Below are 24,496 nucleotides of genomic sequence, written 5' to 3'. Positions count from 1 at the left end.
AAGGGTCTATTTTCAGTCCCTGAGCCTGTTCAGGGCGGGGCCCAGCTGGAGGACAAGGCCTGAGGGAGGAGATTTTACTATCTTTGGAGACAAAAGGGCCTTTGTGTGCTGTGATCTCTGGGTGGGATGGGTGCGGAGAGGGAAATGGTTTATTGGAATGAGAATGAGATTGTAGGGGAGAAAAAGAGACTCCAGAGGCGGGAGACTGGAAAGGAAAAACAGGGCAGAGCTGACAAAGAGGGATGAGGCTGAGACAGAGACACCGAGAAAGGACAGAGCCCGGGGCTTCTGCTTCTCAGTCCTGAGCCTAGAGAAGTACCAGGAGACCCGAGGAGCGGGGAAGCTGAGCTCCAGCTTGGTATCCACCCTCTCTGAACCTCCCCATCTGACAAAGGGGGCTGGACCCTGTGGGCCTGGGGGAGGGGGTGTCCATAAACTAATTTCACTGGTTTTCAAAATCTTGGACCCAAAACACACGTGGCACAGGGGGAAGAGCAAACCCTCATGACAGCCCAAGCTGCTGGCAAGGGATGAGCGAAGTTGGGTTTTAAGACAAAGATTGTCAAATAAGTGCTTTTCGTTGAGTGGACAGTCTTGGGTTGGAACCAGAGAGGCAAAATGAGCTGGCAGTTCTGTTCCACACAGCCCCAGCGCTCTGAGATCCGAGTTCTAAAGGAGGGTCTCCCCTGAGACCTGAGAAAAGAAAGCTGCGACTAAAGAAAGGGGGAAGGCCAGAAGGTCCCTTTCTTCTGACACAGGCTGGACATTGAGCAAAGAGAATCTAGGAGGGAAAAGCCAGTTCTTCATTGGGGGCAACCCAATTCCTGTCCCTGTCCTTTTTTTTTTTTTTTTTTTTTTTAAATTCCTTGCACATGTATGAATATATCCCAACAAATCCCACTTTTAGGTATAGAAATAAAGCACCGATTTTAAAGATTTAATGGAGACCAGTAGAGTTGAGAAAGGGAGTTGGGGAGGGAGGAACTGGAGAATGAAATTGATCAAGTTGTGATGTGTGCATGTCTGAATAGGTCACAATGAATGCCGCTGCAGAATTACAATGCACTAGCAAAAACGTTTTGAAATAATTGTTCCTCCACACTGTCTTTGGGGGCAACCCTTGGAGGATGGGGCCCAGTGGGTGCCCCAGAGCCCTGGGAGAGTTCAGGTCCACAGGAGCCTGTTGGATTTGAGCCCAGAGAAGCACATGTTGCTATTGCAGCTGCCTTGGTAACTGGGGGGACAGGCGGAGCATGGCTTCCCCATCTTGTACGGAGCCTCACCGATCCAGTTACCCCTGGAAGAGAAAATGTCCCAGGGAAGAAGGGTTAGGAGACAGGAGATTTAAGTAAGCAAGCTTCTCACAGACTTCAGAACCTCTGCCCAGCCACCGGGGCTCTCTGACCCTGGGCAAGTTTTCATCTGCAAAGGCACCAGAAGGCCCTTCCCTCTTGGGGGTGCAGCGAGGCTCAGATGGAGGGCTGTGAGCATGTGTGACAGGTGCTCACTTGGTGCTGACTACACCCCTTGTGGCTTTGAAACTCACCTTTTTCTTTTTCCCAGCATTCTTCTCCCTGACCTTTTCCTCCTTGATCTGTTTTTCCCTAAACTTCTCCTTCCTGATCTCTCTTCCCTAATCTCATTTTCTCTGAATGACCTCTATAAAAGCCCCCTGTTCCTGTAGATGGGCAAAATCATTGTCTTTGGGGCAGGACTCCTCTGTGCTTCTCCTCTTTGCAAAGGCTAGCAAAGCAGTAAACCTTCTTTTTCCTTTTTCTTAAAACCATGTCCTCATTACTGGATTGACATCAGGGACAAGGCAACACATACAGGACAGGGCATCAGGCCTGGCAAAGGAGAGTCCCTGCAAGCACTGATCTTCTTTTTTTTTTTTTTTTTAAGAGACAGTGAAAGAGGAGAGAGAGAATTTTTAATATTTATTTTTTAGTTCTCGGCGGACACAACATCTTTGTTGGTATATGGTGCTGAGGATCGAACTCGGGCTGCACGCATGCCAGGCGAGCACGCTACCGCTTGAGCCACATCCCCAGCCCTAGCACTGATCTTCTTATTCCCCCATTTCCCCTGGAGGAAGCAGATCTGAGCTCTGGTCCTGGCTTCTGGTCTTGGTGACAGGCTGAGCCACCTCATTTCTTTCTTTTTTTTTTCCACCTCATTTCTTGAAACTTGATTTTATCCTCTGCATAAACTAAATAAAAGAAATAGTGCCTGTAAAAATTATGTGAGATAACCTGTGAGAAAACCTTGTGATTTAAGAACACTGTGCAGATGTGGCTACATAATTAGCCCTTGAGCGTAACTGGAGCATGGAGAGAAGGGGGTCTCTGCCTCTCCCAAGGGATTTTGAAACTTGGGTGAAAAAAAAGGACTATTACAATTTTGGGGGGAAAGGTACCAATGATCGAACTCAGGGGCACTCGACCACAGAGTCACATCCTTAGCCCTATTTTGTATTTTACTTAGAGACAGGGTCCCACTGAGTTGCTTAGCGCCTGGATTTTGCTGAGGCTGGCTTTGAACTCGTGATCCTCCTGCCTGAGCCTTCTGAGCCGCTGGGATTACAGACATGCGCCAAGGCACTCAGCAAGAAAAAGGATTATTAATGGCCTCTCTGAAACACCAAACTTGTATGGGGTATGTAGAAAAGAGGAAGGGATACTGTGCATATCTTCTCATCATTGAATTCTTAGGACCCCTCCTGTTCCGGAGCCCCCTCTTGGCGCAGGTACTTACTTAATGGCGTAGTTGCAGACCAGGTACACCGCCTGATGCCAGGTGCTGCCCCAGACACTGATGCTGGCACAGGTATGGATGGCGCAGCCCAGCTGACTGGAGGATGCCCACACCATCTGAGGAGGCACAAAAACAAGGGGTGCTGAGAGGGACTGGGTGGGGCCCAGGTTCCTTGGGTGCATGGCCCCTGGGATTGGGTCCAGTGGGTGCATTAGGTAAGGTCTGCTTGGGGAGTTGGCCACGTGTCCCAAGGTAGAGGCAGGGTGGGGGGCTAGAGGCATTAAGACTATAATATAATGTTTCTCAAAATATGGTTTTACTACACCCAACCATAAGGAATAAATTTCATATTGTTATGCACACATACACACAATTGAAACAAAAGGTTTTGAACCAATGTTTAGTTTGATTGTGTGCAATATAAGCTAATATTTTCTACGTGTTGTTCTATTCATTTTATTTATTTATTTTCTCCTAGTGACCAACCTTTGAAAATAATTGTTGTATTTGTTAGAGGTTCAAGACAAACTTTGGAATCAAATACACTTGGATTAGTATCCCAATAGTGCCTGCTGTGTGACTTTGACTAAATCTCTTTATCTCTGTGTACCTTGATTTCTTCATTAGTAAAGTGGAAGTAATAATGTGTCTTAGGAAGTTAGAAAGGACATTTGGGGGCTGGGGATGTGGCTCAAGCGGTAGCGTGCTAGCCTGGCATGCATGCGGCCCGGGTTCGATCCTCAGCACCACATACAAACAAAGATGTTGTGTCTGCCGAGAACTAAAAAATAAATATTAAAAATTCTCTCTCTCTCTCTCTCTCACTCTCTCTTTAAAAAAAAAAAAAAAAAAAAGAAAGGACAATTGGGTTAGGTGTCATGTTGTAGAAGGTCTCAAAGTTAGGTTTTGAATTTAACTCCAAATGAGTCACAGACAGACGGAGCTGAAAGAAGCCAACTGTCACATGGTAGGAAGCTTCTATTCTATTACAACAAATATGGCATTGTATCGTTCTGCCTAGTGTCACAGTATTCAATATTATCCCTCAAAATGTTCCATAGTATTTGGAATATTTGGGGACATTTCCCTTTTTTGAAGATAGTAGGCACAAAGCAGAGCATGGTGGCACACAACTGCAATCCCAGAGACTCAGGAGGCTGAGGCAGGAGTATCACAAGTTTGAGGTTAGCCTTGGCAACTTAATGGGGCCGTTTCAAAAAACAGAAGGGCTGGAGATGTAGCTCAGTGGTAGAGCACTTGCTTAGCAGACACAGAACCTTGATTTGATTTCTAGAACCAAGGGGGGGAAAAAAGAGATATAGTGAGAATCTTAGAAAATGGAAAATTCGGGGTGGGGGTAGGGATATGGCTCAAGTGGTAGCGCGCTCCCGCCTGGCATGCGCGGGGCGCTGGGTTCGATCCTCAGCACCACATAAAAATAAAATAAAGATGTTGTGTCCACCGAAAAACTAAAAAAAAAAAAAAAAAAAAAAGAAAGAAAATGGAAAATTCCTAAGACACTCAGAATAAAACAAGGTTCACCTCAATGCAACATGCACAGAACTTTCCAGAATCTCCAAAGGTCCCTGCTTGAATTCTCATTTCTGTTCCACCCATCCTTCTCCCTCTAGGTACCAGGGCTTGTTCTGTGTCTGCCCTGAGCCCCGAAGGAGGGGTACCTGGGTGTAGTGGGAGCAGACAGGGCCACTGCAGTGCCAGGGGCAATGCGGGGTACAGTCCTTTGGGGATGGAAACAAGAAATGCTGCTTCTCCTCCGACCAAGACTTCACGAGATCCACCACCGAGCGGTACCTGGGGAGGCCAAGAACATGGAGGAAGCTGCGGGGGAGGATGGAAAATTCACTGTACCGCCAACTGCCCAGGATTTGCTTGGTGACCTTGGGTGAGTCACTTTGCTTCTCTTCCTGGTTTCCTCCTCTCTAAAATGGGAATGAGGACAGAAACACTTACCTCCCAGGTGTGTTCTGAAGGTCAGTGGGGTTAGGCTGTGTCAAGCCTTCCCTGTAGCTGGCACATAATAAGTGCTCAGGAAAGAGCTTGAACTTGCAAAGGGCATCTCAGACAGAGGCACTTGCATTTTTAGGAAAGGAAAGGCTTGTTGGATCATCTGTGAGGCCTCTGAACTGTGAGATGGGGAGAGGGCAGACCTGGTGAGTCAACCCAAGAACCCTGCAGTGGTAATTCACAATGGCCCATCTTTACCCCTGACTCCAGTTTCCTCATGTGATGACTATGGGCAAGGGTGGGGTCCGGCAGGAAATTTTAGTGGCAGGGAGAGGGGACATGACCTTGGGACAGACTACACAGCATTCTTGGCCCCTAAAGCCTGGGGCTGGCCCAGCAAGTGGATGACTTGGGAAAGGGCCTGGGAGCCCACTGGGCTCCAGTGAAGGGCAGCCCTGAATCTGTCTTTCTCTGCTGGGGTCATGGCCAATTGGTAGGTGTGGGGCAGCATTGTTTTCCTAACGTTCATATTTGGCAAAGTAAGAACATGTCAATGGTGTGGCCCTCTCGTAAATGTCTTTGACATTTTACTGGCCTGTGAAATCTGCAAGTCAGGAAAGGGCCAAGCCTGGCCAACACCTTGTTTTGCAGACAGCACACTGAGGTTGGGACACGGAAATAACCTTCCCCGGGCTGCACAGATTAGAACTCACTCCCCAGACTCGGATTCAAGAGTCGGAATGGGGGAGGCAAGTCAGGCTGGAGGAGTGGGTCTGTCTTTCTCAGACTTTTGGGGGCACCTGTAGACCTGGGATGCCCCCCGCCAGGGCTCTCATCCCCCAACTCTCGGAAACAATCTAAGTGATTATTCGTTCACCCCTTTGTCATTGTCTGTCCTAACTAGAAGGGCAGGCTCAGTGGGCAGGAGACTGCTCGGTCTCCTGTCAACGTAGTCCAGCACCTGGGACAGGGCCGATGCTCAGTGTGTCCAAGGAAGGGAGGGAGGGAGGGACGAGATTGACTCACCGGCCAGAATGGATGGAGAGGTTCTGGCCCACATAGCGCATCAGCGGTGAGGGCCCATGGGCCCAGGTGCACTGGGTGGCCCAGGCCTTGGCAGAACTGGCCAGTCGCTCATCCCATACCTGGGGAAGAAAGGCCATAAGCTCTTCTCACCCACCCCAGGAACGCGCCCAGTGCCTTGCTCCCCACCTCCTGGGACTCTGCGACAAACCCACTGGGCAGATTAGAAAAAGAAAGCCTCAAGGTCAACCCCAAGTCCACTGTGGAGGTCCACCCCAGTGCCATGCCCTTTTCCCTTCACTGGGCCTCATGTTTGAGGCCTTGACTCTGAGTGTGGTCCAGGCATTTGGTGGTCCCTAGAGAGGACTGAGCCCAGGGTGAAGGGAAGATGGCTGATTTTAAAGGTATAATTATTCTATTTTTTCCTCCTTTTCTTTCTTTAAAATGCAATACTGCGGATTGAACCCAGGGATGTTATATATTTATTTTGTGAAGCAGGGTCTCATCAAGTTGCTGAGGCTGCTCCCAAATTTGTGATCCCCTTGTCTCAGTCTCCCAAGTCACTGGGATGACAGGTGTGTGCCACAATGTCTGGCACGTATTCTATTTTCTAAACATATTTATGTTAACTTAAAAATTTTAGTTCAGGGCTGGGGATGTGGCTTGATGGTAGTGCATTTGACTAGCATGCATGAGGCCCAGGTTCAATGCATGCAAAAAAAGAAAAAATTATGTTTAACTCAGAAGCGTTTTTTAATATGTGAAAACAGGGCTGGGGATATAGCTCAGTTGCAGAGTGCTTGCCTTGCATGAACAAGGCCCTGGGTTCAATCCCCAGCACCAGAAAAAAAAAAAAGTGAAACATGCACAAATCAGTAGATAAGATATTGAAAGGAGGAAAATTGAAGAGCCTCTCATCCTTCCTGTCACTGCCCCTGAAGCCACCTACACCCGACCCCCAGAGGCAATCACTGTTTCTGTGTCTGTTTTCAGAAATTGTTTTATACTTGCACAGATGTGTGTATATATACATATACATATATAAGAATACCACACATATATATACATACGTATATTTATAGATACATACATACACTATGTGTGTGTGTGAGTGTGTATTTTTTTTCTTTTTCTTTCTTTCTTTTTTTTTTTTTTGACAAATGGCAGCCTGCCAGACTCTTTGGCACCTCACCCTCTTCACTTGACAAGATAGGTTATCTTTGTGATTTTTTTTTTTTTTTTTTTTGGTACCAGGATTGAACTAGGGCACTCGAACACTGAGCCACATCCCCAGCCCTATTTTGTATTTTATCTAGAGTCTCACTGAGTTGCTTAGCCCCTCACTTTTTGCTGAGACTGGTTTTGAACTCGTGATCCTCCTGTCTCAGCCTCCTGAGCCGCTGGGATTACAGGCATGCACCATCAGGCCTGGTTATTTTTGTGAGGATTCCACCTCAGTGCCTATCAAATACTTTCCTCATCCTTCTGAACAGCTTTATAATTTTCCAACGAATGAATTCCCCAAGTTTTACAGCCAGAAAATATTTCACTCTACCACTAAATTATACTTCCAGGCTGGGAGTATAACTTAGTGGTAGAGCACCAGCCTAACATGTATGTGGCCCTGAGTTCCATCCCCAGCACCACAAAGAACAAAATCAACAAAAGAATGAATGAGTAAATAAAATAAAATGCTAGTTCCCTTCCAACTCTGAGTCCTTGGGATTCTCTGGGATCTTATTTGTTCACTCAGCAAATATTGAACAATATTTCTGGGCACTGAGGACTCACAGTGTAGCAAGGAAATGAGACATCAAACAAGGCATGAGTCATTTTGATCCTGGTGTGTAAGAGAATGTGGAGCCAGACCAGACTTTCTTGGGGGCTGTGCAGGAAAGAGCTCCTGTGGGGCTCGTCTCACTTCCCATCTTGTAGGGAAAACAGGAAAGAGGTGAGTTGAAGGAAAACACTAAAGACACTCGCTGACCCTCCCTGAGGTCCTTGGGGGAGATAATCTGGACTTCTCTGTTCCACGCCACATGCAATAATTAAACACCAGTTGGGGTGAGTGTCACATACATCAGTGCTGCTCAATAAATGTGTCATTTGTTTGAAAAGAGGAGGGCTTTCTATGTGTCCGTCCCTGTGTTAATAAATGAATGATTCAATGAACAAATAAGGACTCCCTCCCTCCTTGCTGGAGCTGCTGCTTCCGGGCTCCTATCCCTGCCGATTGTTTTATATATATATATATCACCAGGAGGTGATATATATCAGTGACCCCAGGCGGCTAAGTGATGCCCACTCATATATATATGTGTCTTGTTGATTTTTTTTTCTCCTCAAATGCATGCACCACAGGGGAAGGAGCCTGGTCCCTCCTGAGCTCTCAGCATGGGGCCAACTCCCAGCAGAGCTGGTATAGAAATGGAGGGGCAAGCTGCTCACCTGTAGGCTGAGATGTGGAGTGGCAACTCTTTCCCTGAAGAAATCCCTGTGGGCTGGGAGTCCTCTATCTCCAGCTCAGTTTGGGACAGTGGTGGTAGGGAGGAGTTGTGACAGGAGCAAATTGTCCTCCACTCCAGGGGGTCTGACTTCTGGAGGGCTGGGGTGAGAGACATCAGCCCTGCCTCTTGGGAAAAAAGATATCCCAGTCTCCTTCCGCTAACCAGTGACTGGCTTTCCTCAGTCTGAGATCCCCAGGTACCTGTCTCTTTGGGCTTTCTGGGAACAGTGATCCGGGTATGTCAGGCAAACCCTCAGGCCAAGAGATAATAGCATTGGAGACTTTGGCCACCCACCTCCTATAGGATCCTGGTGTGAGTCATGATTCTTAGGCTATTGAGGTGGTTAAGACTGAAACCTTAGCAGCAGGCACAGCTGGCTTAGAATCCTGGCTGGGTGACCTTGGGCAAATTAATTCTCTGAGTCTCAATTTTAAAATTTGGAAAGTGGAGACAAGATATCCTTTTGATGGAAGAGGGTCACCCCCAGTGCCTAGTGCACAAAGGTGCTCTGTACATAGCATTCTTGTCCCCAGATTCACTGGAAGATCTGGGCAATTGCTTCAGTTTCTTCATCTGTAAAATGGGCAAACTAATTCCTGCCCAGTGTACAGGACACCCAGATACTGGCTAGTGGGTCCAGACTGGCTAGCCCTTCCAAGGCAGTCACTCCAGGTCACAAGGAGCAAGCTGGTGTTTGCTGGAAGGGGTGCTGGGTCAGGCACAGGGACTCACCATGTACTCCATGTTGGCGGCAGGTGGGTGCACGCTGGCCCGAATGTGATTGTGATAATCCAATAAGGCACTCATGTCCTGGGCAGAGAGATGGCGTTTCCTGCGGAACCGGGGCACCCCAAGGCCACTCAGGGATTGCACAGCCATGCCCTCAGGTCGGCCCAGGGATAAGGTGGCATTGGGCACCATTGAGGCATCTGCTGTCTGGCCTGCCCAGAGGAGCAGGCCTGCCAGGCCCACAGCGCTGGGCAGCAGGGGCATAGCTGGCTGGGGGCACAAGTTGGCCTGGTACAGTCAGAGCCAGCTGCCTAGAAGGGGCAGGCAGGAGAGCAGCACGCCCTGAGGTCCTCCACGGGCATTGCCAGCCCGGAGGCTGCTCCCTGGGAACTTGGCAAAGATGGCCTGACCCAGTTCTGGTGCAGATGCCCAGTGCTGCTTCCTCCCCACCCCAGTGGACTGAGAGGGTTGGGTGAGGAGAAGGAATGCCCAGACAGTGGCTAACACAGACCAAGCCCCCAGGGGTGGGACGAGCCACCATGCCAAAGCCAGGCCCTGTCCTGCCCACCCAGGGGACAGACAACCAGACATCCTCTTCTCCAGCCCTCTCCAAGGCCCAGCAGATGCCCACAGAGGCAGCGCCAACCTCTCCCAACCACACTGCAGGGCCCTCTTGCTCCTGAGGTGCTGCAGCTTTGAATTAAGAGGCGGGTGGAGATGGCAGAGAGAACACAGAGAAGGAAAGTACAGAGAAGCAGAGAATCTTGGGGACCAGGAAGCAGCTCCCAAGAGCGCATATCCAGGACAGGTGGTTCCCAGGGGACCTCTACAGACACCTGGCTGCCTGGCTGTGCGGAGACTTTAACATCCCCCAGGAGCTGATGGCATCTGACGTCCCAGGCCCCACAGCCCCCTCCCTTCCAGCCCAGCCAGACTGGACAGGGAGGCCCCGCCCGCTGATCCCTGGGCCTTCTCTCCAGTCCTCCCCACCCCACTGATCTGCTTCCACCCGGAGTGTCAGGGCTGCTTCTGGGCTGCGCGCAGAACGGGGATGTGCTGAATCCAGCAGGACACACCCTTCTCCTGGAGACCCCAGGCTGGCCTCCCGGGCTTCTGCCTCCCAGACCTGTCGCATTAAGGCCTCCTCACCTCAGGACAGTGTTTTCTGACCATTCTCCCTACCAAGACATCCAGCCTCAGAGTGGGCATTGAAGCCGGCCCTGGCTAATGAGCACCTACTCTGTGCCAGGCCCAGGGCTGAGAGCATTACGCATAATCTGGGCCAACCCTCAGAGGCAGGAGCTACACCCCTCACTGGACAGATGAAGAAACCAGCACTAAGAGGTGAAGGAAGGAGACCAAAGTCAAGTCAGCGGCTCTGCAACAGACCCAGGATGTTTTTTTTTTTTTTTTTTTTTTTTGTGGCCAAACCAGATAGAGATGCATTAGGTAAAAGACCTAGGAGGATATTCGCCATGAAGCCAATCAAACGCAGCACCATGCAGCAGGACACGGGCCTGGGTTCAGGTCCCTTCTATTCCTCACACTGACTGGGTGTCCTGGAGCAATGGCTCTTTGGCCATCTTGTTCCTCATCCACCATGCGGAAGAAGTGGTGCTGCCTGCCCCATCCACGGTTGTAAGATTAAATGAATTAACATCCATGAAGTCAGTACAGTGGCAAGTACACGGTGTGGAGCTCTGTGTGTGTATTTCTGTGTACCTGTGTGGCTCTGCACTTGGGCATTACGTGTGTGCAAATACACTTACATGCACATGTGAGTCACATGTGTGTGCCCTGGTGCACACCTGAGTGTACAGATGTGTGCACACACATGTGAGTGTGTGGTTAAATCTCAGCTATTCTGGATGAGCAAGAGCTTATATTCTCCTCTTTGATTACTTGGGTTTTTACCACTGAGCCACATCCCCAGCCCTACTTTGTATTTTATTTAAAGACAGGGGCTCACTGAGTTGTTTAGCACCCTGCTGTTGCTGAAGTTGGCTTTGAACTCGTGATCCTCCTCTCTCAGCCTCTAGAGCCACTAGGGTTATAGGTGGGCACCACTGTGCCCGGCTCCTCTTTGATGGCTTGAATCCTCCATAGATAACAAACGTTTCTTCTGTAACAGTGGTGTATCAAAAAATGAGGGTAGAAGTATCTGCCACCCTCTGCCTCTTCTTCTAGCGACCTCTGAGAAGCCCCAGGCTAAACCCAGTCTGGAGGGGGCAGGCCCAGCCTAGCCCAGCTGGCTGCACAGGGCTGGGGGATGGGACCCAGCAACTCAAGCCAGGTCTTCCCCAGACACATGGAATTCCTGCCCCAGGCAGCCGCCAAGTCCCCACCTCCGTGGCCCAGACAGCACACACTGCCAAGGCCCACACCTTACCACTGCTGCAGAGTCCCCAGCCTGGCCGGCCACTGACTGACCGCTGAGTGCTGGGGGAGGCACAAGGGCAGAGCAGTGAGGGCTGCGGTCTCTGACCCTCCAACCAGGACTGCCAGTCCTCTCATCCCTGCACCCAGCGTGCTGGGGTCCTGAGGCAAGTCCTCGTCTGTCTCTGGGCCTTGGATGTCCCTCTGGAAAAAGTGAACTTAGGGCTCTTGTGACTCAGGAGGCTGGGTCCCCAGTACACCAAGGCGAGCTCAGCAACCCAGGGAGGCCCTGGTGCTCGGGACCCCAGGAGACTAAGTGATGCCCTCTCTCTCAGAACGCCTGACACGGTCACTCCACATGACTGGCGGGGGGCATTGGTGCAGAACTTCCCATGGAGGGTTCGTCCTCTTGGCTGCCTTTGAGGTAGGAATGCCACCCATGGTATAGACAAGACAAGAGGAGGCATGTGTGAGCTTCGGCGGCTAAGGTCTGGAGCTGGGTGGAGCAGTAACAGGGGTCCCGAACACAGGCAGGGTGTGGGTGCATCTGCACGTCCTGATGCTCTCTCGTGGGCACACCCCGCTCCCTGGAATCACAGAGAGCTCGTCCCCCAGCCCTGCGTAGCCTCTCCCACAGAGTGTACAGGAAATGAACATCGTGCATAAATACACAAAAGCCCACCTGGATCTGAGCTGTCTGGACCAGTGGCTGTCCCACAATGCGCCATCTGAAGCACTCTGCAAGATGAGCACGCGGATCCCAGCAGCAGCAGGAGCCCCCTTTTATACGCATAAAGAAACAGACACTCAGAGGGCAAGTCATTTGCCCATCGTGACCTCATCATCGGGTGGCAGAGCCGGATGTGTACCCAATCATTGCCACTTCATAAATACAGACAGACAGATGGACACCGGGGAAAGCACAGCCTGCAGCAGAGCCACTCAGGTAGAACCCCCATCATTTACCCCATGAGTTTGCACATCCACAGAGAATCCTGCCAGGCCGCCTCATCTGATGAGCCCCCTCTGCATCTGCATCCGCATAGACTGGTCCTGCTTTCACTACGGTAGCTTTGCAGAGGGTAGAGATGTCAGGTGTGGGGACAGGAAGCAATTGGGGTGGCCCAAGTTAAGGGCTGTCAACCTCACACAGGGTAAGAACCTTTTTTCTCCCCTCTGGATTTTACCCTGCTGGAGTCTGCTATTGCCCCCTTCAATGTCCCCATTGGAATTCTCTCTGGGCTTGGGCAAGGGAAGGGGAAATTCTCGCAGAGTGTAGTAGGATCCAAGGCAGGACAGCCTGGTGGGAGAGGGGGCGGGCTCTATGTCCTGACAGCCTGGTTCATGGCCCAGCCCTGTGTGACCAGCAGCAAGTTATTTATTGTCTCTGTGCCTCTGTTTCCTCGTTCACTAGGTGAAGCTACCTCTAGGCATCAGTGTGAGGACTAAATGAGTTAGTCCATCTTAGGACACTTGACACAATGTCTGGCACAGAGCAAGCTGTCAGTGAATAATAATTGCTGAGATCAATTATTATTGATCCTAAGAGTCCCCGCTTCATTTAGCACATACGAGACGGCAGGCTCTAAGTGTTTCGTGCACATCATGATTTCATTCAAGCCTCCTCTCAGCTCCATGGGTTAAGTATCAGGATCCCCATTCTACAGACAAGAAAATGGAAACTCAGAGAGGTCAAGGAATTTGCCCAAGTTCACACAACTAGTTGCGGGGGAAATTGGATTCCGTGCCAGGTCTCTCTGACTTTTACACAGTATTCTTTTTAAAGTAGTTTTTTTAGAAAAGATGGTGAAGCAGGAGTCTGGTACTTGAGAGAGGAGACCAAAGGTCTTTAGAAATCATCTCAGTTGAGGAAAGGTGTTCACAGAGGTTAAGTAGTTGTCCAAGGTCACACAGGAACTGGCAGACTTGGGACAGCAACCCAGACCTGTGTCACTCTGAATCCAAGCAGTCAGAGGAAGAGAACTGAGGAGGGGGCATGTGGAAAACCACAGGTAGGACCCAAGCTCTGTGAAACTCATGAGGGCTTCAGAGGAACTGTCTCCTCCGCAAACAAACCCCGTGTGGAAGCAGCTCTGAGCTCCAGGCTCTGTTGATCTCTCTGCACCCTAATGGCAATACCACCTGTCCTGCGGATTTCCAGAAGGAGGCAGGATGACCCAGTGTAAGGATGAGGACCAGAATTGTGGAATCAGATTCCACAATTCTGGGTGACCTCAAGGCAAGTCATGGGTCCTCTCTGTGCCTGTTTCCCCATCAGTAAAATGGGAATCAGAAAAGGTGCTGCCTTATTCAGCCACTACGGGAGGTTCAGTGGGAACAGAAGGAGTTTAGCCGACTGCAGTTCGTTCAGTATTAGCGACCAGCCTCCTCAAACAGAAGCACTATGTGAATCCAAAGACGAAATGCTCAGGACAGGTACAGCCAACTCAGGTTGACCAAAGTCAAAACAGGGGCTCAATGGGGTTCTCAGGTGGAAGGGGAGCGCCTCAGGTGGGCTGTACACAGTTGTGAATTTTTTTTTTTAAAGAGAGAGTGATAGAGGGAGAGAATTTTTTTTAAATTTATTTTTTAGTTATTGGCGGACACAACATTGTTGTTTGTATGTGGTGCTGAGGATCGAACCCGGGCCGCATGCATGCCAGAGGAGCGTGCTACCACTTGAGCCACATCCCCAGCCCCAGTTGTGAATTTTTTAAACTAGCACTTATATATACTTACAAGGTAAGAGTGAGAATTTAGTATGTGTATATAATTCGTATTGATCAAAACAGGGTAATTAGCATCTCCATTGCCTCAAACATTTATCAATTCTTTTTTTTTTTTTTTTGGTACTGGGGATTACCACTGAGCTACATCCCCAGCCCTTTTTAAATTTTATTTTGAGACAGATTCTTGCTGAATTACAGAGGCTGGCCTGGAATTTGTGATCCTCCTGCCCCAGCCTCCTGAGTTGCTGGGATTACCAGTGTGCACCACCACACCTGACAAACATCTATCATGTCTTTTTTTTTTTTTTTTTTTTTTTTTTTTTTAAAGAGAGAGTGAGAGAGGAGGGAGGGAGGGAGGGAGAGAGAGAGAGAGAGAGAGAGAGAGAGAGAGAGAGAGAGAGAGAGAGAATTTTTAAATATTTATTTTTTAGTTTTAGGTGGACACAACATCTTTGTTTGTATGTGGTGCTGAGGATCGAACCCAGGCCGCACGCATGCCAGGCGAGTGCACTACCGCTTGAGCCACATCCCCAGCCCATCTATCATGTCTTTGTGTTGAGGGTCTTTGAGCTCATCCTGTCTGATTCTTTATAAATTATCTGTCCTTGTTTACTATTGTGATCTGCATAGTGATTACACAGGTGAATATTATGTTCCAAGTTCCAAGTTCTTCTAGTTGTACACTCAAGATTTAGAGGTGTTTCATGGGGCTGGGGATATAGCTCAGTTGGTAGAGTGCTTGCCTCACATGCACAAGGTTCAATCCCCAGCACCACCAAAAAAACAGAAATTGGGCACTTCAAATTGAGGTTATGCCTCACTAAAACAATTGAGGCCTATATATGGTAAAAATCTTTGTTTAAAATAATTATTTCAATAAGTATAAGATTAAAATCCTACATAAGGAAAAGCACACACACACAGATGGTAATAAACCATTCTTGTCTTTCCAACGTGTACTTCCTGCCCATGCACATACATGCCTTCCCCAATATACTGCTAAAACCCCCATCAATGTACACACATAACCAAAGACCCCAACTCCCACACAACAGAAGGCGCCATCCCACGGAACAGGCACACAGCACGACCAGATGCTTTTCCAACTCTGAGTACACAGGAGCACCCTGAAGAGACACACACAAGCTAAACCTAGGAGCTGAATCGATGAAGGGTTTTGTTTTGCTTTTTTTTTTTTTTTTTTTTGTGTGTGTGTGTGTGTGTTTTCCAGTACTGGAGATTGAACCCAGAGGTGCCCTACCTCTGAGCTACATTCCCAGCCATTTTATTTATTTATTTATTTATTTATTTATTTTAGACAGAGTCTAAGTTGCCCAGGCTGGCCTCTAATTTGTGATCCTCCTGCCTCAGCCTCTTGAGTAGCTGAGAACACAGGTGTCAGTCGGGTAGTCTTGAGTCAAATTTTTGAGTCAGACATAGCTGGGTGGAAGTCTTAGCCCCGTCACTCTCTTACCCTGGGACCTAGGACAAGTTATCACATCAGCTGTGAACCTCTGCCTCCTCACCAGTAAGATGAGCCCAACTAGATTTCTCATGAAATGAAATAAAGAGGAAGGGAGGTTGTGGCTCAGTGGTAGAGCACTTGCCTAGCATGTGTGGGGGCCCCAGATTTGATTCTCAGCACCACATATAAATAAATAAAATAAAGGTCCATTGACAACTAAAAAAAAGAAAAGAAAGGGAAGGATATTGGCCAAATACGTAACAACAAACCCCACCATTATGTACAAATACACTGCACCAATAAAAAAGAAATAAAGAGGAAGATCATAAGCAAATAAGCTCTTCCAGAGAAGGAGCTGTGTCTAATTTGTCTCCATATCTTCAGGGCCTCACATCAAACTTGTGTTGTGAATTCATCCAGATTAATCTGTAGATCCACACAAACCCAAGTCAAACTCCAATGAAACTTCTGGAGGAAGTTAAATGTCTGATTGTAAACTGCTATGGAAGCTATGTCCCAAGAACTTTTGAGACACTTCATTAATTATAATATTAGTAATATATATATGACTCAAAAAAAAAAAACAGGAAAAATGAGGAGGTTGGCTGAGTCACAGGAGAAGCTGGGTCATGGGGGAGTCTCTTGCAGTACTGGTGCAGAGGCCCTGAGGCTGGAGAAAACTGGGAGCATTTGAAAAACTAACAAAGGGCCAGTTAGGGCAGCCTTTGAGGGTAGACAGCAAGAGCCATGGGAGAGACTGCTTGAAAGTAAACGGAGGTGCCAGGCGCAGTGGCGCGACCCTGTAATCCCAGCGGCTCCGGAGTCTGAGGCAGGAGGATCGTGAGTTCAAAGCCAACCTCAGCAAAAGTGAGCCGCTAATCAACTCAGTGAGATCCTGTCTCTAAATAAAATACAAAATAGGGCTGGGGGTGAGGCTCAGTGGTCGAGTGCCCCTGAGTTCAATCTCTGGTAACCCCAAAAAGTAAGCGGAGGTAAATGGACCTGGGTCTCCCTGGGCTCCAGGTAAGCAGAGGGAAGATAGGGAAGGGAGGAAGAGTGTTCAGCCTTCAGGGAAAGGGCATTTCCTTCTGTCCAACTCCCTAGTGACTGATTCCCGGCACACCCTCAGGATGAAGCCTGGAGGGGTGACCTGAGGTGTCCCTCTATTAAGGATAACCCAGCTAAGAGGGAGCAAGCACCACTGTGTGCACAAAGTGGGGGTGTTGGCAGAGTGTTTGCAGGGACTGAGCCCACACACCTGGATCAGAGGGGAAAGGTGTAGCGAGGAGGAGGAGGGCCGGCCGGGTCCGTGGGCCAGGTCCGTCCTCAGTGGCACCGCCGTCCCCGCCCGTGGCGCCCGCGGGGAGCCCGGGGCAGCGCGGCGCAGTTGGCTGCAGAACCCAGAGCTCCGCGCCGCGCCCGAGCACTGCAGTCCGGGCCAAGGCCGTGCCCTCGGGGGCCGGGGACAGGCTGCGGGAGGACTGGGGAATCCTTGCCGCGTCCAGCCGGGACAGCTGCACAGCCAGGTGTGGCCGCGGAATTTGCTGTGTCGCGGGCCCGCGCAGCTGGAGCGGAAAAGCCTCGGTGTCAGCGCCCACCGCCGGCCACCGGCGCTGCCCCCAGCGCCGCCGCACATTCCTGCGGACCCTAAGAATGCAGCAGGGCGGGGCGCAGGGGACCCGTGGGACCCTTCGGCCAACTCTCTGTAGTGTGGGAACTGGGTCACCCTTCCCATCTGGCTATGGGGACAGTGACACTTTACCTGTCTTACTAAAAAGACAATCTTTATTTTAGAGGTGACCATTTATTGTGTCCCTAACACTCAGCAAAATAAGGTTTCACATACATGTCCCCACAGCGAAGTTGACGTGATATTATTTTTTTTTTACAAGAGTGGAAACATATTAAATGACTTGACCCAGGTCGTCCAATATTAACAATCTAGACTTGAACTCAGGTCTATGTTCTGAATTATGTACTACACGGTCTCCAAACCCTATCAACTGTGACTTGGTAAACTTTGTGAAGTGCTGTGACCTTGTGGATTGGGCAGATGAGTTCAGAGTGGGACCTCCAGACCCAGGAGGCAGTGGGAGTAGGGGTTAGGCATTCTGTCCCTGGGCACCCAGACCTTAGCCTGAGCCCCAGCTCTGTTGGATTGTTATTTATGTGACCTTGGCTAGATTTCTTAGTCTCTCTTGGCCTTAGTATTTCCATTCATAGAAAGGAGTAATGACTGTACCTACCTCTGAGGTCCTTGTGAGACACAAAATGCCAAGCCACTGGGCTCAATCTGATAATCACTATTCCAAGAACCTAGGAATTTTATTCCCTGTCTGGTACTCCTTGTTTTCCGGTTGTTACTTGCTTATTTATTTGTTTTAATAGCATTTTTTGTGAAATATAACAAACACAACATTTATAAAATACAAGTGTATAGCTTAACATTTACTTTTACTTTTCTGAGGATTGAACTGAGAGTTGCTCTAACACTAAACTACATCCCCAGCCCCTTCCTTCCTTCCTTCCTTCCTTCCTTCCTTCCTTCCTTCCTTCCTTCCTTCCTTCCTTCCTTCCTTCCTCCTCCTCCTCCTCCTTCTTCTTCTCTCTCTCTCTCTCTCTCTCTCTCTCTCTCTCTCTCTCTCTAAATTTGACATAGGGTCTTATTAAATTGCTTAGGGCTTGACTACATTGCTGAGGTTGGCCTGGAACTTGTGATTCTCCTGCCTCAGCCTCCCAAGTCACTGGGATTAGGGCATGAGCTATTTTTAAATGGCTTTTTTTTGGGGGGGGGGGTTGTAACCAGAGATTGAACTCAGGGCACTCAACCACATCACCAGTCCTATTTTGTATTTTATTTAGAGACAGGGTCTCACGGAGTTGCTTAGCATCTGGATATTGCTGAGGCTGGCTTTGAACTTGCAATCCTCCAGTCTCAGCCCCCTTAACCACTGGAATTACAGGGGTGCACCAAGCACAAACATGTGACGTGAACATCCTCCGCACCACCAAAAGCCCTTGATCTCAATGCCCTCCCTCTGACCTTTCAGGCGGCCACCATCCTAAGGCTGGGGTGTGTCCCAGTCTTGTGTCTCTTTCTGGTTTTACCAACACTCCTTCAGGCAGCAGAAGTTCTCTCCCCCCAGGCCTTGGTCCTATGACTGTCTGAGATAGGAGTCACCATAGGGGTACAGAAGACATGGCCAGAGGAGGAAGCAGAAAGCTCTTGAAGGGGCTACGCAGGGTTGGGGGGAGCCCTTCTGCCATTGTCCCTGTAACCTGCAGAGGAGCGAAGCTGTGTCCCTGCTTTGCAGCGCCTATCCTGCTGACCAGACCCTGTGCCCAGGTGGACTCAGATGATGGGACACCTGGGCTTACGTGTGTTGGGGGCACAGGCGGCGTTTGCAGCCTCTCCACTGAGGCAGGCAGCCAGCTTCACCTTTGGCAAACAAAAGCTTTGCTCAGCTGCCTCCCTCCAGGGAGTGTCTAGCCATCCCCGAGGGCCAGAAATAGTGGTGGTCAGAAGTTGATAATGAGGGAGGCATTACCTAGGAGAGCTCAGAGGGAAAGACTTGGCACTGGGATGAAGAGTGCAGCTTGCTGGCCAGGAGCTATGGACAATGAGAGCTGCTTGCTGGGACAATTCCTGGGCTGCCTCACCCCCTCCCAGTCTGTAGCTCCAGCCAACAAAAGCCATCTGATGGTTGCTCTTCCTGGGATGATGCTTCCTACTGGTCCTGTGCTGATCCCCAGCCCCAGTCCTAGGAGTTCTTCCCTGGACCTTCCTCCCCTCCATCCTCCAAGGCCCCAAGCATCCTCTACCAAACCATCAGCATTCCAACCCAGCACCTCCCAGAACTCATAGTCCAGAAACACCTTTCACAGCCATTTGTAATCTTGGGAATGCCTTAAGATTAAAGAGATAATAATTTCATAGGGTTTTGTTTTGTTTTGTTTTTGTTTTTGCAGTTCTAGGGATTGAACCCTGGGTGCTTTACCATTGAACTGGATCCCCAGCCCTTTTTATTTTTTAATTTTGAGTCAGAGTCTCCCTAAATTGTCCAGGCTGGCCTTGAACTTGTGATCCTCCTGCCTCAGCCTTCAGAGTTGCTGGGATTATAGGCATGTGTCATCCCACTGGCTTCACAGTTATTATTTTATGTTATTTCTCTTCTGTTCACAAAGAAACCAAATGTAAAAATGGTTTCCTTTTCTTAAGGGTAGTTATAAGGTCCTTGCTTAGCATCTGATGGCGATCTTAAGTGATAGCCGCCATTTTAAGGAAAAAGTTTCACTTTCCCACCAAGGGTGTTTCTGAGAAAGGCTCACCACTCCCTCACACCAACCCAACCCTTAACTGCTTCCAAAGGGACAGAAGATCCTACCCAGGACTCCTTCTCCTTTGACCCAGCAGATGAGCCCCCACATACCACGATTCTCTTTCTAATGAAGCCTCCACAGCAACTGTCCCCTCCGCCCCTCTGCCCTTCTCTCTTTCGGCCACATGCTAATGGGGGTGGGGTACTACCCAACCCAACCTGCATCTCTGTGTCCTGTACATGAGGTGACTGGGGTAGATGGTATAATCCAAGTTCATGTGCTTTTCTCTTTGTCAGATCTTTCACAGATAGAAAAGCGTCTGGGGTCCTACACTTCAAGTCCCACCACCTATGTCAAAGAGTTTTGGTATCTGACTCAATCACATGATTTGACTTCCCACGATGTCTATGTGATCTTACCTAACACCCTTCTGCCTGAGGAGCACAGGTGAGTTTGGGAGCAAGCTTAGAAATTATGCTGCTGAGGCACATCTGACCTCCCCTGCCCATCTGACTGGCACTGAAGCACTCCCTGACCAGGACCTAATTGGGATGATAATTTGCCTGGAGGAGTAACTAGTAGAAACCAATCCATTACTTGCCTCATGGCAGGACTTAGAAAGGCAGCCCACAGGCCATCAATTATGAAAGGCTCCAGTAAATCTTCCAAGATCAGAATGAAAACCCTTTAACATTTTTAGACCTCCTTACCAAGGCTTTATTACAATACACTAAACTGGACCCTGAGGCTCCAGATGGGAGACAATTACTAATGACCTACTTTTTCTTCCAGAGTGTCCCTGATATTAAGGCCCTTCCAGATGGGGCCCCTAACTCCTCAAGCTGAGGTTCTAGGAATGGCCTTTAAGGTGTATAACGAGAGAGACGAGAAGCAGAAACATCAGATGCTCACTCAAGCTGTCCATCTGGCCTTAGCATCTGTCCCTGGTTCCACTGGCCCACAGAAGAATCTCTCGGGACCACCCGGACCCTGTTTTAAATGTGGTCAGACAGGTCATTGGGCTTGTACCTGTCCTAAGCCTCGAAAGCTTGTGGGCCATTGTTCTAAATGCCATCAAGAAGGACACTGGACCATTAACTGTCCCCAAGCCCATGGCAACCCCCAGCCATCTGGCCCTTCTGGTTCCCCTTTCCAACTCTGCAGAGGAGTGACAAGGCCCAGGTCCCCATCACCTGATCACTACCATCGCTTGGTGGGATATTTCTGCATATTTCAGGTAGTCCTGTCGCCTTCCTCCTGGACACTGGGGCTACAAATTCAGTCCTCAAGGTGTTCTGGGGGCCTACTACTCGTTCTATGACCATTAGTGACGGGGTAGAGGGCAAACCTTACCAACTCTTACAGATACCTCGCCTTGCTTGCTTTGGGCTCTAATTTTTATCCACTCCTTTTTGGTCATTCCACAGTGCCCTTTGCCCTTTGGGGAAGGGACAGCCTCACAAAGTTGGGGGCTACGCTTTCCTTCTCCCCTCATATATGCTTCCATCCAGACTCACCTGCTACTCCCCTGATCCTCACACTTACCTTAGGACCATCCCCTATTCCGTCTGCCAGTGCCTCCCGTTACCCGCTTCCGAGGTGGACCCTACTGTCTGGGCTGTTTCAAGTCCTTCCATCACCTCACACCACGAGCCCATTCACATCCATCTCAAAAAACCCCCTCTGGCCCAATCACAATACCTGCTCTTTCAACAAGAACTCCTAGGCTTATAGCCTGTCATTCAAGACTTCTTATGAAAGGGAATCCTTAGAACTATTCATTCCTCTTATAACATCCCCCATCTTGGCAGTGAAAAAGCCTAATGGTTCCTTCTGCTTGGTCCAAGACCTCTGTTTCACCAACTCTGCGGTTGTCCCAATCGATCCTTATACCCTTCTCTGCACCATTCCTTCTGGGACCTCTTCTCAGTACTAGACCTGAAAGATGCCTTCTTCTCTATCCCCCTCCATTCTGACTCTCCAGACATTTTCATCTTTACATAGACTGACCCTGAGTCTTATCACTCCACTCAGCTACGTGGACAGTTCTCCCCCCAGGGTTCCGAGACAGCCCTCATATCTTTGGACAGGCCTTGGCTAAGGACCTAGCATCCCTACATCTCACTCAGTCTATGGTGCTACAGTATGCTGATGACCTCCTTCTTTGCAGTCCCCCCTTTGAGGTCAGTCATCAGGACACCTTCACTTCCTTTCTGCCCATGGCTATAGGGTTTCTCCATCCAAGGTACAGCTTTCTTTGGCAATGGTAACATACCTAGGTCTCCTCCTGACCCTACCCACAAAGCCATTATCATTGATAGAAAGGGCCTTATCGCTAATTACCAACACCCTCTACGAAGGAAGAAATCTCTCCTTTCTCAGTATGGCAGGATTCCTAAGAGCTTGGATTCCTAACTACTCTATACTGGGGCTAAGCCTTTATATGATGCGGCCCTGGGGCCCCCTCTCTGAACCCCTCTTGCACTCTGTTTCAAAGCCCTTCACCAGACTCCAGCAGACCCTCCTCCAGGCCTCTGCTCTCCATCTCCCTGATCTCACAAGCCCATTTCACTTTTATGTGTCTGAAAAGCAGGGATTTGCGCTAGGGGTCCTCAGACACATGCTTGGACACACAACCTTTGCCCCTCCCTGTAGCTTATCTATGGAAGGGTCTTGACCCTACTGTTCGGGGATGGGCCTCTTGCCTATGAATGTTGGCCGCAGCCTCTCTACTCATCAACCAGTCAAAGAAACTCATCTCTGGGCCCCACTCACCATCCTGGCCCCCCATCACCTAAAGGAACTCCTCACCTACAAGGGCTGACCTTCCCTATCCCCCTGTTGCCTTTTATCTCTACAGGTTTCCCTGGTGGAAGATCCCACTCTTACTTTCCACTCGTGCTCACTTTTAAACCCTGCTACTCTCTCCCCACTCCTCAGGACTCTTCCACCTCTTCTCCTCTTACCCATTCATGCACTGAAACTCTGGAGGAGCTTCTTCCACATCCCTCCCACACACAGGAAGGCCCCTGGCTCCAGGCAACCTGCGCACAGTTCACAGATGGCTCCTCCTTCCTCCAGGAGGGAGTTGTGGGGCAGGGTGCGCTCCAGTCTCTCTAACCTTGGTTGTGGAAGCAGCTCCCCTCCCCAGTGATACATCCAAATCATCAGGCAGAACTGGTTGCCCTCCTCAGAGCCTTCACTTTGGCAAAAAGAGCCTCCCTCAACATCTACGCTGACTCTAAATATGCTTTCCACATACTTCTCTCCCACCCTGTTATTTGGAAGGAGCATGGATTCCTAACCACCAAGGGAACTTCAATTACTAATGCCCCCTGTATCTCCCATCTCCTTCAGATGTCACTGGAATCTCACACTGTCAATCCCATCAGACTGAGGTGAGGGCCACTGCCCTCGGAGAGCCTACTCCACCTGCGGTCCTCTGCCATGCTAGTCCTCTGATGGACTCTTCCCCACCTGACACCCAACAGATGCTTACCTTCCTTCACAACCTCTTTCACCCTAACACCACATCTTCAAAACAACTTCTCACTTCCCATCTTAAACTCTCTCCAGAGGACATACAATTTCTCCCTACCCTCTCTGCCTCCTGTGAAATCTGCCCCCAAACCAATCCCACCTCCAATCTCCACCCACCTGCCTTCCATTTATACCAGGCAAGAGGACATCTCCCCTGCTCTGATAGGCAGCTGGATTTCACCCATATGCACCTGGTCAAATGGTACAAATTTCTCTTGGGGGGCTGGGGATTTGGCTCAAGCGAAGCGGTAGCACGCTCGCCTGGCATGTGTGTGGCCCGGGTTCGAACCTCAGCGCCACATACAAAGATGTTGTGTCCACCGAAAACTAAAAAATAAAACATTAAAAAGTTAAAAAAGGGCTGGGGATGTGGCTCAAGCGGTAGCGCGCTCGCCTGGCATGCGTGCGGCCGGGTTTGATCCTCAGCACCACATACAACAAAGATGTTGTGTCCGCCGAAAACTAAAAAATAAATATTAAAAAAAAAATTTTCTCTCTCTCCTCTCTCTATCTTTAAAAAAAAGGGACAAAAAAAGTTTAAAAAAATTAAAAAAAAAAATTCTCAGGATGGGTCAACACATTTTACCTCCCCTCCTCCCTCCAGTCTGATAACGGTCCTTAATTTACTTCCCACGTTTCACGGTCTGTAGCTAAGGCACCCAACATCTCCTGGTGTTTTCGTATCCCCTAGCATCTCCAGTCCTCTGGCAAGGTGGGACCTACCAACCGGACATTGAAGAACTTTCTCACTAAACTGTCCCTTGAATTACTTTCAGATTGGACTAAACTCCTTCCCTGGCTCTTCTTAGGTTACGAGCCCTCCCAAAGAAGCCACTCAACATCTGCCTTTTTAAGCTCTTATATGGATGGCCTAGCTCCCTGCTCAGCTCACCACCCATGATTCTCCACCACCCCTTGCTCCTCATCTCTTCTGGCCCCTTCTTGCATACATTAGGAACCTTCTTTAATACAGTAATGCTGTTCTGGCAAAGCCTAGTTCTGCCTCTTCCCCTTCTCCCACTCTGTCTCCTGGTGACCTGGTACTTTTTAACCTCCACCCCCGACAGGCCTCCCTCCTCCTCTCAACT

General features: G+C 49.4%; 1 protein-coding gene across 1 annotated transcript; it reads right to left on the bottom strand.

Annotated features, from left to right (window-relative positions):
• Positions 1-721: 721 nt before the first annotated feature.
• On the bottom strand, positions 722-9,376 carry R3hdml (R3H domain containing like). The gene is made up of 5 exons (XM_005327203.4): positions 8,982-9,376; positions 5,746-5,864; positions 4,434-4,566; positions 2,755-2,870; positions 722-1,297 (listed from the first exon to the last, which is right to left on the bottom strand). The coding sequence occupies exons 1-5, from the start codon at positions 9,240-9,242 to the stop codon at positions 1,165-1,167; spliced, it is 762 nt and encodes a 253-aa protein (XP_005327260.1). The 5' UTR covers positions 9,243-9,376; the 3' UTR covers positions 722-1,164.
• Positions 9,377-24,496: the final 15,120 nt, after the last annotated feature.

This window comes from Ictidomys tridecemlineatus, chromosome 5, assembly GCF_052094955.1.
Source record: "Ictidomys tridecemlineatus isolate mIctTri1 chromosome 5, mIctTri1.hap1, whole genome shotgun sequence".
Taxonomy (NCBI): domain Eukaryota; kingdom Metazoa; phylum Chordata; class Mammalia; order Rodentia; family Sciuridae; genus Ictidomys; species Ictidomys tridecemlineatus.
This window is presented reverse-complemented; position numbering and strand designations above follow the sequence as displayed.